Below are 18,435 nucleotides of genomic sequence, written 5' to 3' on the forward strand. Positions count from 1 at the left end.
TCCCCTACACAGGTGTTCCACTCCACATCTGACGGCCACTGTGCAGGGAAACCTAGGTCGTCTCCTTAAGGTGTGTGTCTAAGCACATCCGCATTAAATCCACAGAAAGAGAACTGTGGAGTTCACAGGCACCTTGTACATTTTGATTAATAGTTGAAGGGCCCAAACACCGGACCTTCCTGGATGGCATCAGGGCACACCCGTCAGCCCAGCAGCAGTCTCCAGGAGGGAGGCCAGGCCCCCTCTTTGGTGGATTCAAATGAGACATTCAAACGTAAGTGACATACATGCCTTGTAAGCTAATGCCAAAATTTAAAGAAAGCTACAGTAAACACTATCTTGGAGGAGGATGAATTAGAAGTTTGGGATTAACATATACACACCACTATATATAAAAGAGCTAGCCAACAAGGACCTACTGTATGGGAACTGTATTCAATATCTTGTAATAACTTACAGTAGAAAAGAATCTAAGAAAGAATACAAATATATGTATATATTTAATATATGTGTATATATAGATATAGGTATATTTATGTATATATTTAATATTTATGTATATAAATATATAAGTACACATGTACATATATGTATATATACAATACATATACACATTATATATGTATATATAAATGTATATGTATGCTATACATGTATATATAATATGTATGTATATGTAACACATGTATATAACATATACATTATATGTGTATGTATAACATATGTATATATAATATAGGGGCTTCCCAGGTGGTGCTAGTGGTGAAGAATCTGCCTGCCAGTGCAGGAGATATAAGAGACGTGGGTTCGATCCCTGGGTCAGGAAGATCCCCTGGAGGAGGGAATGGCAACCCACTCCAGTATTTTTGCCTGGAGAATCCCATGGATAGAGGAGCCTGGCAGGCTACAGTCCTTGGGGTTGCAAAGAGTCAGACATGGCTGAAGTGACTTAGCACTCACATATAGTGTATGTATATATATATTATATGTGTGTATATATACAACTAAATCACTTTGCTGTATACTTGAAACTAACACAACATTGTAAATCAACTATGGTTCAATACAAGTTTTAAAAATATCTCCAACTGCTTCCCAAGGGCAGGAATGGAGGCAGGTCAGCTGCATGGGTCTGGCTCAGGCTCTCAGTCCAGGATTGGCTGGGGATGGAGAATTCGTTTCCAAGGCGACTCACTCACACAATGGGGGGCCACAGTTCCTTGCCCCCTTGACCCTCCAAAGCGCTCTTTGAACTTCCTTATGACTGGGGGGCCAGCTTCTCTCGGAGCAAATGATCTAGGGCAGCAAGGCAGAAACTGCAGCGTCTCTTAGGCTCTCCGTTTGGAAGTGACACTCCGCCATTTTCACAGTATCCTATCATTATGCAGGTCAGCCCGATTCTGTGTGGGAGGGGGCTGCACAAGGGTGTGGTACTAGGAGGCGAGGACCACTGGAAGCCATCTCAGAGGCTGGCTCTAAAAACATCATTGCACAGTTTATGGACGAAGGGAGGGCTAGAAAAAATATTTCAGTCAATAATATTATAAAGGAGCAGGGTAAAGGGATGTGAGAAGAGGCAACAGGAGGGATTAACATCCTCAATTTAAATAAAAAGCACCTACAGAATGAATATAGAAGATGTGGTATGTGTACACAATGGAATACTACTCAGCCATAAAAAAAAATGAAATAATGCCATTTGCAGCAACATGGATGCAAGTAGATTATCATACAGAGTGAAGTAAGTCAGAAAGAGAAAAACCAAATACCATATGATATTACTTATATGTAGAATCTAAAATACGACACAAATGAACCTACCTACGAAACAGAAATTGAATCATGGACATAGAGAAGGGACTGGTGGCTGCCACGGGGGAGGGGACTGGGGAAGGACAGAGGGGGAGTTGGGGCTAAGAGATGTTAGCGACTATATATAGAGTGAATAAACAAGGTTCTACTGCACAGCACGGGGAACTGTATTCAATATCCTGTGATAAGCCAAATGGAAAAGAATTTTAAAAAGAACATGTATGGACGTGTAACCGAATCACTTTGCTGTGGAGCAGAAATTAACACAACACTGCAGATCAACTATAACTCAATATATATAAATAAATAAACAGCATCTACAAACACCACACTTATCAGAGAAAAACTGAATGATTTCCTCCTAAGACTGGGAACAAGAATATCCACTCTCAACACAATGTCAGAAATCGCAGCCAGCACAATAAGGCAAGAAAAGAAAACAGAAGGCATACAGACTGGAAAGGAGAAATAAAACTGTCCTACTTCTCAGATGATACAATTATCCATGTAGAAGACCCCAAGGAATCTACCCAAAAATATTTCTAGAATGTATACAGGAACTCAGCAAGGTTGTAGGATACAAAATAAGCCTACATAAATCAACTGTACTTCTATAGACTAGCAGTGAATATACACAATGAAATTAAAAATACAACGCCATTTATAGTTGTTAAAAAACAAAACACCTTAATGAAACACATATAAGAACTGTATGTGGAAAACAAAATGCTGATGAAATAAGTGAAAGAATATCTAAATAAATGGAAAGAAATACTGTTTTTTGTAATAGAAGGCTCTTTAGAGTGAAGATGTCAACTCTCCTTCAATTGATAAATTTAACACATTTCCAATCTAGAGTCCCAGAAAGATTTCTTGTAGATACAAACAAGATTATTCTAAAATGTATATAGGAAACAAAGGAATTATAACAGCTAAAACAATTTTAATTAAAAAAAAGAAGACAAAAAAAGTGAGAGAAATCAGTCTACCTTATTTCAAGACTTACTACATGGCCCCAGCAATAGAGACTGTGGGGCACTGGTGAGAAGATAGGTACAGATCACGGGAACTGAGTGGGGAAGCCAGTATCAACTCGAACCCCACATTCTCACCAAAGGGAAGAAAATTTTTTTAGAAATACAAATAATACTGTATTTTCTGTTTTCAGTAATGTAAATAAGAGGGCATTTTTTTTCTTGAGCTGCCACTGCTGCTGCTGCTAAGTCGCTTCAGTCGTGTCTGACCCTGTGTGACCCCATAGACGGCAGCCCACCAGGCTCCCCCGTCCCTGGGATTCTTCCAGCAAGAACACTGGAGTGGGCTGCCATCTCCTTCTCCAATGCATGAAAGTGAAAAGTGAAAGTGAAGTCGCTCAGTCGTGTCTGACTCTTAGCGACCCCATGGACTGCAGCCCCCCAGGCTCCTCCATCCATGGGATTTTCCAGGCAAAAGTACTGGAGTGGGTTGCCATTGCCTTCTCCTTTTTCTTGAGCATACACATGGAAAAAGGTAACCCCAAAATACAAAGGGTTAAATTCCAAAAATTGAGTTTTATTTATGACATTCATCTGTAAGGACTTTGGTGCTGAGAAGTTAAGTATCGTGATGTCCGGTGTCTGAAGGATCCTCCCAGAAAACACGAAGCCCTTTTTGATCTGGCCCTGCCTATGTTTCCACCCTCACCGTTCACCATGTTCCACAAATGCCTGAGGTTTCAGCAGTATTGATGCCCTGTTCACACACAGTCTCTGCCCTGCTGGTCCTTCTGCTCAGAACACCCTGCATCTCTTAAGATGCTACCCAAGCCCAACCTCATCCCAGAATCATCCCCTGACCCCATCCACTCACCATACTCTGGATGCCCGGGGTTCCTGTGTCTTTCACATGGTATCACGATTGTCTATCCCTATATCTGCAAGCTTCAGGACTGAGACATACTCTCTCTGTCCTTAAAAAAAAAACTATTCACCATTTTAGCATACAATTCAACCAACACCTCCATCTACTGTCAAAACATCATCACCCCTAAAGGAACCCAGTGCCCATGAGCAGTCACTTCCTGCTCCCCCTAGTCCTCCAGCCTCTGGCAACCACTAGTCTTTCTATGTGCAGATTTACTGAGGCTCTCTTTTATCTCTACATTACCAATTCTTATGAAAAAGGAAAGAATATACAGTCAGCCCTCTGTATTACTGCGTTCTGAATCCTCAGATTCAACCAACCATTGATTGAAAATATTTGTGGGAAAAAAATTCTGCAAAGTTTCAAAAAGCAAGGCTTAAGTTTTCCATGCACCTAGCAATTATCTACATACCATTTACATCACATTAGGTATCATATGTAATCTAGACAGGATTTAAAGTATATGGGAGAATGTGCATAGGTTATATGTAAATACAACATTTAACATAAGCCACTGGAACATCCACAGATTCTGGTGTCTGCAGAGGTCTTGGAATCAACCCACTGGAAAACCACGGGACCCCTTTAGTAGAGAATCACCACCACTGAGAGGGAAACCAACTGTGCTGCGTGCTTGACGCCACCTAGTGGCCAGTGTTAGGAACTGTCTTGCTTAACCTCCTTCCCTTCTGTATTCTATTCCCGCCCCCTAGGATCCTGTCCAAACTTGCCCTTTCCACCTCCTTTCATCAGTCATTAACTCCTTTAGGCAAAATCTCCACTGAATATCAAACAACCTCCTCCCCACCCCCCACAAAGATCTGAGGACTAGACCGACAAGTTATGTCAGAATCTCTCTTTGCCAGTGGGCAGATAATCACACCCCTACCCTTTCCTTGAGGCGATGTCCCCTCAAGGTCCCAGGCTTTACTCAGGTCCTCTGTACCAGCTGCATCCTTGCTGGACCTAAACCCTTATCCCCTGCTCCACGTGCCTAACAATCCCCTGGGCTCTGGGTCCAGGTACCGACAAGCTGATGCCCTCATCAGGATGTGAGGACGGCCATGTTCTGTTTCTGCTTCCTCTTCGGTTTCATCTTCCCAACCCGCAGATGTTCCTTACCTTCTCACAAGCTTTACTCTCCACTGAAAAGACACGTGTTAAAATTACACACTCTTCCTGTTTTACGGCAAGAGGGTTTTCATAACGTCTAGTCCCAAATATTTCCAGAATTAACAGTCCCTGTTTGAATTTTCCCATGAGCTTCTAGAGAATCGTGTGTGTGTGTGTGTAATATTTATTTATTCGGCTGTGCTGGGTCTTAGTTGCAGCATATGGGATCTAGTTCCCTGACCAGGGATGGAACCTGGACCCCCTGAATTGAGCATGGAGTCAACCCCTGGACCACAAAGGAAGTCCCTCACTTGTGTTTTTTTTTAAAAAAGGAAGCAAAGCTAAAAGGAGAGAAGGAAAGAAAGAAGGGGGCCATTCACTGGAAGGAAAATTAAACATAAGCAACAACAACAAAAATATGTTTTCACTTATTAGATTGTTAGAGATTTAAAACTTTGACAATATGCGTATTTGCAAAAAAACAAAGAAACACCCACTCCTAAGTTCAGGAGTGTAAGACTCCTGTGTAAGACTCTGTTGCAACCCCACGGACTGTAGCCCACCAAGCTCCTCTGTCCCTGGGATTTCCCAGGCTAGAATGCTGGATTGGGTTGCCATTCCCCTCTCCAGGAGCTCTTCCCCACCCGGGGACAGAACTCATGTCTCCTGCATTGGCAGGTGGATTCTTCACCACTGAGCCACCATGGAAGCCCCCTCTGTAAGCTAGGTCAAACCTATTTGGAGGGAAATTTCATACTTGACTCAATCAACTGGGAATTGTGTTTGCAGTTACAACAGGTACTGGGGGGCGGGGGGGGGGGCGGGCAGGGAAATGAGCTGTGAGTTGAGTTTGACTCAGGTTCTTACTCAACCAGTCTGGAGACAACTTCCAGGACAGCTCTGAGGAACTGCTCCGAGGGGCAGGAGGAGCGACCAGTGTGTTTACGGATGACAGGCTTCCCTGGTGGCTCAGACGGTAAAGCGTCTGTCTGCAGTGCTGGAGACCTGGGTTCGATCCCTGGGTCAGGAAGATCCCCTGGAGAAGGAAATGGCAACCTACTCCAGTACTCTTGCCTGGAAAATCCCATGGACAGAGGAGCCTGTTAGGCTACAGTCCATGGGGTCGCAAAAAGTCAGACACGACTGAGCGACTTTACTTACTTGAGAATACACAAAGCCAACTTTACAGCTTATAGGAGCGCACTGCTGGGAATGCCCTAGTGATCCAGAGGTTGGGACCCTGAGCTTTCACTGCCGGGGCGCACGTTTGATCCCTGCTCCAGGAACTAAGATCCCTCAAGCCACATGGCAAGGCCAAAAATATTTTTTAAATAAAAAAACAAAAAGTCACTGTTAGCCATGAGCAACAGGTATCTCAGTTAATAATTTCAGTGTTTTGTTTTGTTTTTTTTCTATGTATGGGAAGATGTAAGAATCTGGGTTCATTAAAATTTCTCTGAGGCATCTAACTACCTAGGGGGCCTATTTTTCTAGAGTACAGAGAACTCTGTCTTGTTCTTTGTCCTCAATTTCCTCAGGGTGCACTGTCCATCAGCAACTGCAGGGACTAATGATTCGGTCCTTGTAGGACTGGATGGTGGGCAACATTCTTTGCCCTGGTTTATCTCTCTGTCTCATCCAAAAAAACAAACAAAAAAAAAGCACTGAGGCAGGCAAGACTGGTGTGGCAGCTCCATGATGAACTCAAGCTCCATTTTCTGCTCCGCCATCCTCTGAAAGTACCTTCACAGTGCCTCACAGTCCAAAATAGCTGGTAGAGCTCCTGCCATCACTCTTATATTCCTAACTATAGAAAGGAGAAACCGGGGAATGGGGACTGCCTGCTGATGAGCACAAGGTCAAGGCTTCACCTCTGAGAATCACTGGCTGAGCGGCACAGCTTTTGACCTGAAGCCACTTCGCACGTTCACACCACAGCAGCTTGGCTCGCTCACTCAGTCACTACATCAGCAGCAGACCACTGATCCAGCACCTTCTGGGAGCCTGATATGGGCCTCATGGAGGAGGGGAGAGAAAACAGGGACCTCAATTCTCAAAGACGGCTGGACTTTATCCCACGCCCCCACCATGGACAGCAGATTAGCTCCCTGTGGCTCCCGTAACAAATGACCCCAAGCTTACTGGCCGACAACAGAAGTCTATGACCTTACGAATCTGTAGGTCAGGATCCGGGGGAGGTCTCAGAAGCTAAGATCAACTTGTAGGCGGGTTTCCTGCCCGCAGGAGGCTACAGGAGTGAACCTGTCCCTTTCTGCCTTTTCTGGTTTCTAAAGGCTCCCCCGTTCCTTGGCTCGTGGCCCCTGCCTCCACCTCCCAAGCCAGCACTCGCAGATTGAGTCCTTTCCCACATCATCACTGATTCTAAAGTCTGTTATCTCCCTCTTCCAATTTAAAGACCCCTGGGATTACCTGAGGCCCACTGGACAACCCCCAAGGCCAGACCACTAGAGACCTTACTTGCCCTTGGCTGTGTAGGGTGACAATCACAGGCTCCTGGGACTGGCAGATGGACATCTTTGGGAGGTCACTATTCTGCACCCCTGAGGGTTATCAGACCTACAGAGATGTTCACACACTTTTCACACAGCCCACCAGGGAGGGGGGCTGCCCTGGTGGCTCAGACAGTAAAGAATCCATCCGCGATGCGGGAGGCCTGGGTTCGAGCCCTGGCTTGGGAAGATCCCCTGGAGGAGGGCGCACGAGACAGTGTTTCTGTTTGTAACGGGAGGTTTAATTAAAGAGAAAATACTGACACTAAATCTTGAGACAGTGCAGGTGAGCTGGAAATCTCTACAGCTCACAAACAGTAACTGAGTTCTCCTGGATGATTGGTTTTTTCCTTCAGAAATTTGAAAAACTTACTTGGCTGCGCCAGTTCTTAGCGGTAGCATGTGGGATCTGTGTGGCCGCATGCAGGATCTTTAGTTGCGGCATCTTTGTTGGTCGAGGCAGGCAGGATCATTTTTAGTTTCGGCATGGGGTGGGGATCTAGGTTCCTGACCAGGGATTGAACCCGGGCCCCCTAAACTGGGAGCTTGGTCTTAGGCACTGGAGCACCAGAGAAGTCCCCTGGATGGTTTTAAATGTAACTGAATAAGCAGTATTACAACTGATAGTGGGGAGGAGAACAAGCTTCTTGCCCAACCTATTCCTACTGCCTACTTGCATATTTGCCTATGTTCCCTTCTACTGTCATTTTTACAGTCGTACATGCAGAGTTTGTCTTCCCAGGGGAGAACAGACAAGTCAGAAGAAATATCCAAAGGGGTGATAGAAAGAAAAAAAATAGTTTAAAACGTGGGTCTGAGATGGTAAGATTAGGGAAAAACAAACTTCTAAAATGAACTGTTATGTCTTACTGTTAAGATGCACACAGTCTCCCCATCAGAGAACCCTTAAGGTGTATCCTGGCACAACACTCCAAACTCGAGTCCAGAGAATGACCCCCGGGGCCCCAGACAGTCTGTCTGGGAGGCAAGAGGACAGCTTTTATTCCTGTTTTCTGTGGAAGAAACTGGTCAGCCAGGCAGTATAGGTAACAGAACATGCACGTGCTGTGTTGGTGGACGGACCAGCAGAATGGGTTGTCCTTCTCTGAAAGCCCCCACCTGCCCACCAGGCTCTGTGGTCAGCAGGACACACAGACATGGCCAAGACACGTCTGCTCCTACTGACCCCCGCCTTCCTCACGGTCTGCCCACACCCCACTGTGGGGAAACCTCCCCAGACCATTTCTCCATTTCTCCGGGACCAGCGCCCCCTGCAGGCAGCTGTGGACAGGGCAGCCCAACTTCCAGCACCAGGGCCTCCTGTCCCAAGCACCCCCCTGCCATGGGAGGAGGGCTGGGCATGCCCAGACCCGGATCCTGTGAGCAGAGCAGGCCAAGAGGCAGCTCCAGTGTCCACGGAGCACTGGCATCACCCTCAGGCTTGAAGGGGGTCAATGAGGCAACTCAGCAGAGCCAGAAGGTTCTGTGACCAGAAGGTGACCCAGGCTTCCAGCCCCACCTCCAGCGCCTGTGAACGCCCAGAGGACCCAGGTCAGCTCCTGCCAGATCCAGGGAGACAGGAACACGATGTGGGGCAGCCAGGGCCGACTCCTCAATTCCTAAATTTTCACAGAGCACCACTCTAACCATGGACCAACCCTGGCTGACTCAGCAGCAATCTTCCTCCATTTTTAGCTTGCAGACAAAAGGCAGCCTGCCAGGCAAGGGTCCTTGGAGGGGCTGGCTGCTCTGTGACACAGCTCACCCGGGAGGGCACAGGGGCCCTGGGGGTGGGGGAGCTGATCTTGCATAAGCCTCAAGGTTCTCAGTGGCCACACGAGCTGCCCACAAGAGGGGACCTGCCTACTGCCTTGGAAACTGGGGGGCTAGTGGGCACAGTGGGCCCCTGCCCCTCTGGGGTCTCCAAAGCAGAAATCAATAGGACCAAAAGCAGATCGGGGAGACCAGGATGTGTCATCGGAACACATCCCGTGGCCACACCGTACTCTCCCACCTACCCCCACCTGGGTCCTCCCATGACCTGCCCCCAGGCCCGTCCATCCTCCTTCCAGAACGGAGCTTACTGAGCCCAAGGAAAATGCTACCTTTGGCTACCTTGCAACCACCACTTGACTTACTTTGAGAACTATAATTCAGAAATGAGTTTTAGACATGGCATTTTCTATCTTGCATGGAATCCTTGTGCAAATAATTGACAATTCGAGTGTTAAAACATTTCAACTCCTAAAAAAAGTAACTTTTAAGAAGTGTGCCTCTTCAAAAGGGAACCTGGTTGGCCTGGAGCTGATAAACACCAGGCTTTACCCTGCTGGGTGCTGAGAGCCAGGCTGGCCCCCACCAGAGAATAAAGTGACCACATGTAGAGTGACTCGGCAGCAAGTGGGTCAAAAAAAGTTTATTTTGAATATTTAATTTAAAAAAACCATACCTGTGAGGTGTACTACAGAAACTTAGATACAAGGATTGCATATAAAACCCAACCTAACTCTGGTAAAGCAAATGCACTTCAGGAAAGAAAATGTGTCCCTTGCAGTCACTGAGGTCCCAACACCTGAGCAGTTCCACATGGTCACTCGGGAGGGTGCTGAGCGGGCCTCCCAGCCCCTCCCAGGGGACGGGCTCCCCACATCAGCCCAGGAGAGCTCACGCTTGTTCCCCTCACATTCTCAGGCAAGTCGATCCATTACATTTTGCTGTCATTTAACATGCTATTTTGGCAGAAAGAGTACATCTCCCTTGATAGGAAGCATTTCTGCGGCTCACAGGGGGAAGGGACCTGCCTTCCCACAGCATCCAGGACAAGAGGAGAAAGGCAGGGCTTTGCGAAACCCAGCAACCACTGCAGGATTTCACAGCGAGAGCAGCACCTCCACGTGACCAGAACGCTCCAGTAATCTCTAGAGCTTTCCAGCAACACTAACTTCCCACCAGGCCCTTCCCTCTTCCTCCAAACCCTCAGGACAAGGCCCCCACCACAAGGGGTGGTCCTGCCTCCCGACAGTGGGGCACAGACAACCCGCACTCGGGACTGAAGGTCACCGGAGTGGCTCCACGCCACAGTCGATTTGGCAAAAAAAGAAAATACCTTAAATGCATAAAAACAATCAGCGAGTCCTCCAAGGAACATGATTACAATATATTAGCAAGTTCTGGGGCGTAAACATTTCCAAAAGCATCAGCAAAAGTATTAAATAGAAAAGCAGGCGCATACACGCCCCTCCGCACCCAGGAGGCGCCAGGCCCGGCGGCCGTGGCGGGGCGAGGCGCCTACTGCCGCAGCTCCACGTAGTTGGCGGGGAAGAGCCCGTACCTGCCCTTGCACAGCCCGCGCCACCAGCCGTCGTCAATCATCTCGATGTTGGTGATGATGTCATCGGGGTCGAAGGAGATCTCGTCGTCACCCGCTGGGGAGGAGGCCAGAGAGCAATGGTCACCCTCGGTGTCTCCGGTCAGCCCACCGCCAGGAGCAAGACCCACCAGCAGCCCCTTGAGCTGGCGGCCCCCCACGGAGGCTCCGTGGGGGTGCAGGGTGCTGGGGTGGAGGATCCACGGGGGTGGAGGGGTCCCGGTCTCCCCTGCTCAGTGAGGGTGGCTCTGCACGCACATGGGCAGCTACAGAGACCCGACAGAGCCCTTCATACATATCCCTAAGCCCGGACTTCCCGGCGGCGCAGTGGGCGAGAGTCTGTCTGCCAAGGCAGGCTGCACACCTTATCTGGACGATTTCACATGCCGTGCGTGGGACAACTAAACAACTATGCCCGCACTACTGAAGCCCGAGCGCCCTGGAGCCCACACTCTGTAACAAGAGAAGCTGCAGTGAGGAGAAGCCCTCACGTCATAATGAAAAGCAGCCCCCGCTCCCCGTAACTGAAGAAAGCACGCACAGCTAGAAGATTCAGCACAAAAAAAAACCAAAAAACAAACCCTAACCCAGACCAGGTGGAATGGGACTGAGGAAGATAAAGAATTCCCTGCATTGTATCTGCAACTTTTCTATAACCTTGCAATTGTTTAAATACAAATTCTTCTTAAAAACTGTAAATAGCATTCTGAGAGTCACAACTCTCAATAAAGGAGTCCCTGGAAGCCCCCAGTCCTGCACCCCCACCAACCCTCCTTCTGGCCCGCCAGCGGTTTCTCACCAGCCTGGTAGTCGTAGAGGGCGATGGCAGTGATTCCAAGGTCATTTTCGTATTCATCGTAGGTACCTTCCTCTAGAATAAAACCAGGGCCGAGTCTGAGAGAGAACCAGAGCTCCACGCTCACTCCTGGCAGACAGCCGTTCCCAAGGTCTGGGAGGAGCCCGTCGGGAGTCAGCAGCCCCAGGGCACCGAGGGCCGCCAGCCCCTCCCACTGACAAGGGGAGCCACCCCGAGGAGCGAGGAGCGAACCCACGGAGGGATCATCTCGGTAGAGACTGGGACAGTTGTCAAGGGTATAATTTTTTACATTTCAAACATTCAGCACTACTGTCAGGAAATGTCCATGTCGTGAACAAATGAACGGCGAGCGGGAGACAGCTGATCACACCTGCCCTCGTGCTCAGGGGAGGGGAGCGCTCTGCCCTGGGCAGGTTCTCGTGCTGATTCCCATGTCACTCCCGGAGGGAGAACGGGCCCCAAGTTCAAGGGAACCCCACCCTCATCCACCCACTCTACCTTCAGGGTGCCAGGGACCCTTGTGACCTTGTGACCTCCAGACACTGCGGGTTCCCCTCGGGGAAGACAACAGCAGGAGACCCTCCTCCATGCCCACCCCCTCAGTGCCCCCCCCACGGGTGGGGGTCTCCCTGGAAGCCCCCGGGCGTGGGGCCACAGCAAAGGTGGGGCAGCTCAGCCCGTGGGAAAGGGGAGGTCTTCAGAGGAAAAGCAGCGGAGGGGGAGTGACGCAGGAGAGCCCGCACCTGCTTGATAGTGGCCCGGCGCCTCCGTGCTTTCGTAGACGGCCTCCGAGACGTAGGCCTCCGAGTACCCTGTGGTCTCCACGCTGTAGCCCAGCTCAGGCTCGGTGCTAGAGCTCGGCTCAGCCCGGAACGGAGCCGCGTCCTGGGGAGTCAAGGGCAAGTTCCCGTGGCCCCACCGCCCAGAGCCACGCAGAAACCCGGCAGCCCAGCCGAGACGGGACAGACGCCGGGGGAGGCAGGTCACCAACCGACGTCCTGATAGGGCCCCTCCCCAGGATCCCCTCTCACCTCGACCCTGAGACCCACCGTCACTAAGGACCTGCCGGCCACAAGAGATGCGCGCTCCTGGGGCAGGCCTGGCCTGCTCTGCTTCAGGCCCAGACCACCAAGGCACCCCAAACCCCCAGAGCCCCCAGCCCTCTGAGGCTCTGACAACAGCTCCAGGGCAGCACCCCAGCCCTCCAGCCAGAGCGGAGGAGCCCGCGCGTGGCGGGTCCCATCCCCTCCAACGCTGCAGAGGTGAGGCATGGGACGGACCAAGCCACGCACGAGAGCACAGGGTGCTCTGCTGACAGCCTCAAGCCGACCAGCAGCCCAACCAGGCGGCGCCTGGGGCTCCCTCCCAGGTCAGAGCAGCACGGTGCCCGCGTGGAGCAGCTGCAGGAAGAGCCAGAGGTTGGCAGAGGTGCAGCAGGCGGGAGAGCCCCTCTGGGGGCCGTGGAGAGGAGCGCTGCACCTCGGCCAGACACGGAGCCCCTCAGGGCTGAACAAAGCAGCCACGGACTCCTGCTGGCAGCGTCCCCCAGAAGCGACAGGGGCAGACGGGAGGGCGGGGAGCCACTGCGCTGGGGGGTCACCCTGAGCAGGTCACTGGGGCAGGGGCAGCCTCCCCCCAGCCCATCGGGTGGTTCAGGCAGGCTGGCCCGGCTCTGGGACATATGGGGGTGGGGCGTGGCCTGCGCAGGGCCCTTTCCACAGGATTAGTTATAAAACCCCACCCGCCCGGCCAGCCCCGCCCACAGCCCTCCCACCCCCGACCCCTTTATGTTTCCTGAGTCAAGCCAGTGTGCACGCCTGGGACTCAGTGAATGACCGCTGAGAGGTGCCGTCTGAAGTGACGAGCCAAGACGGGGGGGGGGTGAACAGGACCCTGGGGCAGAGCGGGGACTTGGGCTCGGGGGTGTGGGTGTGGATGGTGGGGGCCAAGCTGCTCTGGGAGAGGGGCCGCAGGGGCCTTGGCCGGGGGTAGGGAGGTCACTCAGGGACCAGGGGTCAAAGGAGCAGGTCCCGGGGACCAAGGACTCTGCAGAAAGGGCCGAGGGAGACAGGAGCTGAGGAGTGGCCGGCAGAGAGAGGGAGGGAAAGGGCAGCAGACTTCTGGCTCCCGTGTGTCAGGAGACGTGGCGGGGCAGGGGGAGTTCGAGGGGGTGCACACCCCACACACAGAAGGACTGCTCTCTGGGTCCCCGACAAGCTCAGGGCGAGACCCCATCCACAGGGCACTGGGCTGGCAAGGGCATCTCCAGGAGTCAGAGCATCACTGGCAAACCATGACAACACCAACCTCGTAGACGGGGCTCGATGCTGGCCTCTCCTGAGCCGGCTGGGGTGTGGGGGACGCGGGTGGCGTGGGCTTCTGGGCCCGGGCCTGCTCCTGAAAGGCAGAAACACGGCCATCAGCATGTCCTCAGGCCACTCGCCGCCAGAGGAAGCAGCAGAGACGGGAGCAGACAGACTTCAAGGGTGCGTCTGCTTTGAAGCCAAGGTCATCTGCACTACCAGGTCGGTCACAAGACCTCCAGGTGCTGGAACCACCTGCGAGGAACACGCCCCAGGCAGCGTGTGTCCTTGAAGGGCTGAAAACAGACATTCCTTCCCAGGGGCATGCTCACTCCCAAGACCTGGAGGTCAGGCATCTGTGGCCCCCTGCCCACCAGATGGAGCACTCAGATGCATGCGGTCTGTGTCCTGCCTCTGGAGCGCCGCTCACAGCCCAGAGAGCGCTGGGGCGACCGACGCTGTGCTGAGGGGGCTCACACGGGGGAGGAGGGCGAGGAGGCGGGACGGGGCTGGATGCAGTGAGGGACGACACGGCAGAAGGGACAGCAAGAGACCCTCAAAAGCAAAGAGGAGGGACAACCACCACCAGAAACCTCTCAAGTCTTCCAACTTCTCTGCATCTTTCTGATCAGATCTCAGAGATTACACTCTCGAGTCATAAAAAGGAAGGTGTTATATAAAAAAGAGACCAAGTTACCAGGAAAAATGCCTCGGAGTGCGGACCTACAACAAAGAAAAACTTTAAAACGCCCAACTAAAAACCTGAAGGAGAGAGAGCTTTAAGGTTCCTGGCAGTTAAGGAACGATATAAGGAAATTAAGAGTTGGCAGTTATCCGTGACAAAGCATGCGTCAGGGCGTCTGGAATCCCCACCCAGCACTCCCTGCCACTGCACAGCCCCTGCCTCCGCCCCTCACCCTCCCCCGATGGGGTTTTTTCAGAGCCCCAACCACCAACTCAGGGAAGAAATGTCTGTGGGTTTAAGTAAAGCTTTACGATCTGTAAGACACCACAAGCATTACTACAGATTCTGCGCTTCCTCACCAGCGCAGAGTCGAGGGTTTTCACACCCGCTTCCCAGGCAAGGACATGGCCGCGGCTCCCTGAGCTGATCTGCCTCCAGCCGCCTGACTGGGGGATGACAGACTGGCACAGCGCCATCGGACATCAGTCCACCCAGGAGGGTTTTAGGGGTAGAAGGGCCGCCCCATCCTTCTCACCTCTCATGGCTCCCATCTCTACTTTCCCTTGTGGAAACAGTCTACAAAGAATCACAGAGCAACCTGCAGAGCCAGGCTCCAGAAGCAACAGCAAGAGCCCGCAGACCCACTCCTGCACGGGGACTTCGCCTGTGCCCCCACCTTCCACCCAAGGAGGTGACAGACTCCCCAGGGACATGGTGGGGACAGACTGCCAGGGAGACGTGTGGATACGGGCTGCCTGTCACCCTGAGCTGGGTCAACACGGCTGTCAGGCGCGTCAGCTGTCCAGCGTCCGGGGACAAGAGCCTGGGCCACCTGTGAGGCTGAAACCGTCAGTGCGAGAAGGCTCTGTGCCTACGATGACCCCATGAACTGGAGACATGAGCGAGCCGCACCCAGGGCCCGTGGGCTCCCAGGCCCCTGGCGCCGCCCACACTCACGTCCAGCTGCCGCCGTGCCTCCTCCTGCTCCTGCCGCTCCTGGGCCATTCTCTGCGCCCGCTCCGCCTCGGCCTTCCGCCGGTCCTCCTGTTCTTTCTCCTTCGCCAGGTTTTCAAAGTTCGCTCTGATGTTACTTGTTTTGCTGTTCACTACAAAGGAAGGAGAGACTTACACAGAGTTAACGCCATCTCCCCCACACCAAGCTGGCCCGGGGGACCTTCCGCAGGGACCCAGGCACTGGCTGAGCGGGGACGCGCCCCCTTGGCTGCCAGCCCAGCCTCCGCCAGGAACGAGCCTTCCTGCTGTGTCTGCTACACGTACAGCGGGAAGGTGGGCACAGAGCCCTGCATCTGGAACATTCTCATGCTCCAAACATCACTACATGCTTTACCACCAGACACTCAAGAAGAAGATATGTCCCTAGGGAGGTCCTCGATAGAACCGTCAGAAGCAATGACTGAGCTCCACCCCCGTAACGTTTCCTGTGACAAAACGGGAGGGCCGGGCACCCCTCGAGGATCCCGGCGGACAGGCCGTGGGGCCTCCGGGGAAAACACCTGCAACTAGGTGAGATGCAGGCTGATCTGACACTTCCTGGGACGGGGTTTTCCCTGAATTTTGATTACAATGGGCAATCACTTGCCGTCCCCCAAACCCACAGATAACCAGGTTCTCTGTTAACGTTCCACCGGCTCCTGTCAGCCCTCCACTTGCCCTCGGCTCCGTGCTGGAACACCGCACGGCACGGAACTTCTGGGAAAGCCCTCAGGACTGCCGGGGGTTTGCCAGGACTCACCTGCTTCAACAGGGACAGTCTTCTGGTAAGACGAGGACACCGCGGCAACGTCCTCAAAAGTGGAGGCATTCTGCCGAGACACAAGCGGGGGTCAGGAGGGCCGGGTCCCCCTCTCCTGCGGCCGGCACAAGTGCTGAACCTGCTCAGGTGCTAAGCCAGCCCCAGATCCTCCTGGGGAACCAGCCTGGGCCCGGAGATCTTGTACCCACCAGCCCACACGATAACGGAGGCACAAAAAGTGTGCCAACACGCCCCGGCTGGTGACCCAAGAATCAGCGTCAGAGAAGAAATGCATATGTGGGGGGAATCAGTAGGGCCAGGGGTTTTACAGCAGTAAAACTAGTACAGAAATCTAGAGTGGTGAACGAAAGCTATCGCACACTCGTCCAGACCCGCAGGACATACAACCCAGAGGTGAACCCCAATGCCGTCCCCCTGCTGTGGGCGACTGAGACAGGTTCAACACAGGTTCACAGGGAGGGGTGTGTGTGTTGGGGAGTACACGGGAAACCTCTCCATCTTCCTCTCAAATTCAAGAAAACTGCTCAAAAAGGGCAGAAAAACCAAAATCCCATCTTCACAACCGTAAACCCAGCATGTCTTCCTCCTGAGGGCTCACCGCCGAGGAGACCCAGTGTTTACAAGGGAGCCCCAGAAGCCTCTGCTGTGTGGGGAGAGAACACCGGCCTCCCCTGCCCCCAGGATGGTCTCGGTGGTGGCCCCGCCCTGCCAGGTGCCCTCCCAGTCTCCTCTTCCGCCACCATCCTAGACATGGCCTTTGCCCACACGCTCTGCAGGCCCCCACCCCACCAGCACTGCCTGCCCTGCCTGGCAGCCCGCCCCAGCTGTCTCACCAGCCCTGCCTACCCCCCAGTTCCCCAGCCCAGCAGGTGCCCCGACATCCACCTGGGAGGCCCTGCCCACTCCGTCCCCCCACCCCTTATACCCGGGGACGTTAGCACCCACCCCCAGCCCCGGCTGGAAGCCTGTGATCAGACCACTGATGCCCCCTCGTATCTGGGGCCCCGGCCTGGCAGGTTCTCTGAGACCCACTCTCCACCCCGCGGCCAGGGGGTTGCTGGCTACACAGCCCATCCGTGTCCCTCACCCGCCAGACCCTTGCCCAGACACTCAGGACCCACCAGATGAAACACAAAAGCCTCCCGGGGCCCGCGGGGCTCCCGAGCTGGCTTCCCACCAGCCATGTGCCGCCTCCTCCGCAGCAGGCCTGCCTGCTTCCCTCTGCCCACCTGCACCGGCGAGGAGGCCCGGCCCCGCGCCCACACTCGCAGTGCCCCGCCTCCAGGCCCTCAGCGCCCCCGCATCAGTGAGCGCCGGCTCTGCTTCCTCAGGACACTGCCCACCGCCAGAGTCCCACGCTCGGGGCCACACACAGTCACGGGACGGGGCCCCAGGGGTCAGCCAGGAGCCTGATGGAAGGGAACTCAGCAGGGACAGGCCCTGTCGTCCAGACTCCCACGGGCAGAGCAGCCGCAACCTCCGGCCACTGAGCTGACAGGTGCCCGGTGGGGGCCGCCCCGCACAGCTCGTGGGTCCACCCCTCCGATGCAGCTGGAGTTTAGACTAGACCCCCAACCACCTGACGTGCTAAGGACTGGCTGACGGAGACCCTGAAACGGGTCAGGAGGGCGCCCCGGGAGAGCTGAGGGTGGAGCTTGCAGGCACCCTGGCTCTGGGTAGACTGTCACAAGCCCCTGCAATGATATTCTGGACCCGCCTTCTCCAAGACACAGCCACCACCAGGCAGCCAGAGTGACCAAGGAACTCAGCTCCCAAGGTGGTTCAAGCTCAGCCCTTTCAACACAATCAGCCACCTGGCCAAGGGCCCCACGCCCCACTATACAACACGACAGGGACCGTAACCACCTCACCGTGCAGCCTCGGAGTCCCGAGAGGACCCCGGGACACGGGAAGGGAAGCCCAGCACTTGTGTCAGCTTCTCACACCACCACGGGGATGACACACACCTGCCTGGGGGGCTTTTCAAAGATGTGCCGGGTGCCCCCTCGGAGGCCAAAGACCACCCACAGAACAATGGCCAATGCTCCACCCCTCGGCAGGACACACCGAGCCCGGGAGAAGCAGCACTCACCTTATCCATCCGGTCCTTCTGCACCCCGTATTTCCCGCCGAAGCCTTTGGAGTAGTCTGC

The 18,435-nt window shown here is 53.4% G+C and overlaps 1 protein-coding gene across 7 annotated transcripts in view; it reads right to left on the bottom strand.

The window, feature by feature from the left end:
* Positions 1–9,727: 9,727 nt before the first annotated feature.
* The window catches only part of CTTN (cortactin), a 29,589-nt gene continuing 20,881 nt past the window's right edge, over positions 9,728–18,435 (bottom strand). For all 7 annotated transcript variants that reach the window (XM_043451763.1, XM_043451762.1, XM_043451757.1 and 4 more), the window contains 7 exons: positions 18,376–18,431; positions 16,263–16,332; positions 15,467–15,615; positions 13,829–13,918; positions 12,265–12,406; positions 11,504–11,575; positions 9,728–10,762 (listed from right to left, as the gene is read on the bottom strand). In XM_043451763.1, coding sequence (XP_043307698.1) covers positions 10,626–10,762; positions 11,504–11,575; positions 12,265–12,406; positions 13,829–13,918; positions 15,467–15,615; positions 16,263–16,332; positions 18,376–18,431 — 716 coding nt within the window. In that variant the 3' untranslated portion in view covers positions 9,728–10,625. The remainder of the gene's footprint in view (positions 10,763–11,503; positions 11,576–12,264; positions 12,407–13,828; positions 13,919–15,466; positions 15,616–16,262; positions 16,333–18,375; positions 18,432–18,435) is intronic.

Source organism: Cervus canadensis, chromosome 29 (genome assembly GCF_019320065.1).
Source record: "Cervus canadensis isolate Bull #8, Minnesota chromosome 29, ASM1932006v1, whole genome shotgun sequence".
Taxonomy (NCBI): Eukaryota; Metazoa; Chordata; class Mammalia; order Artiodactyla; family Cervidae; genus Cervus; species Cervus canadensis.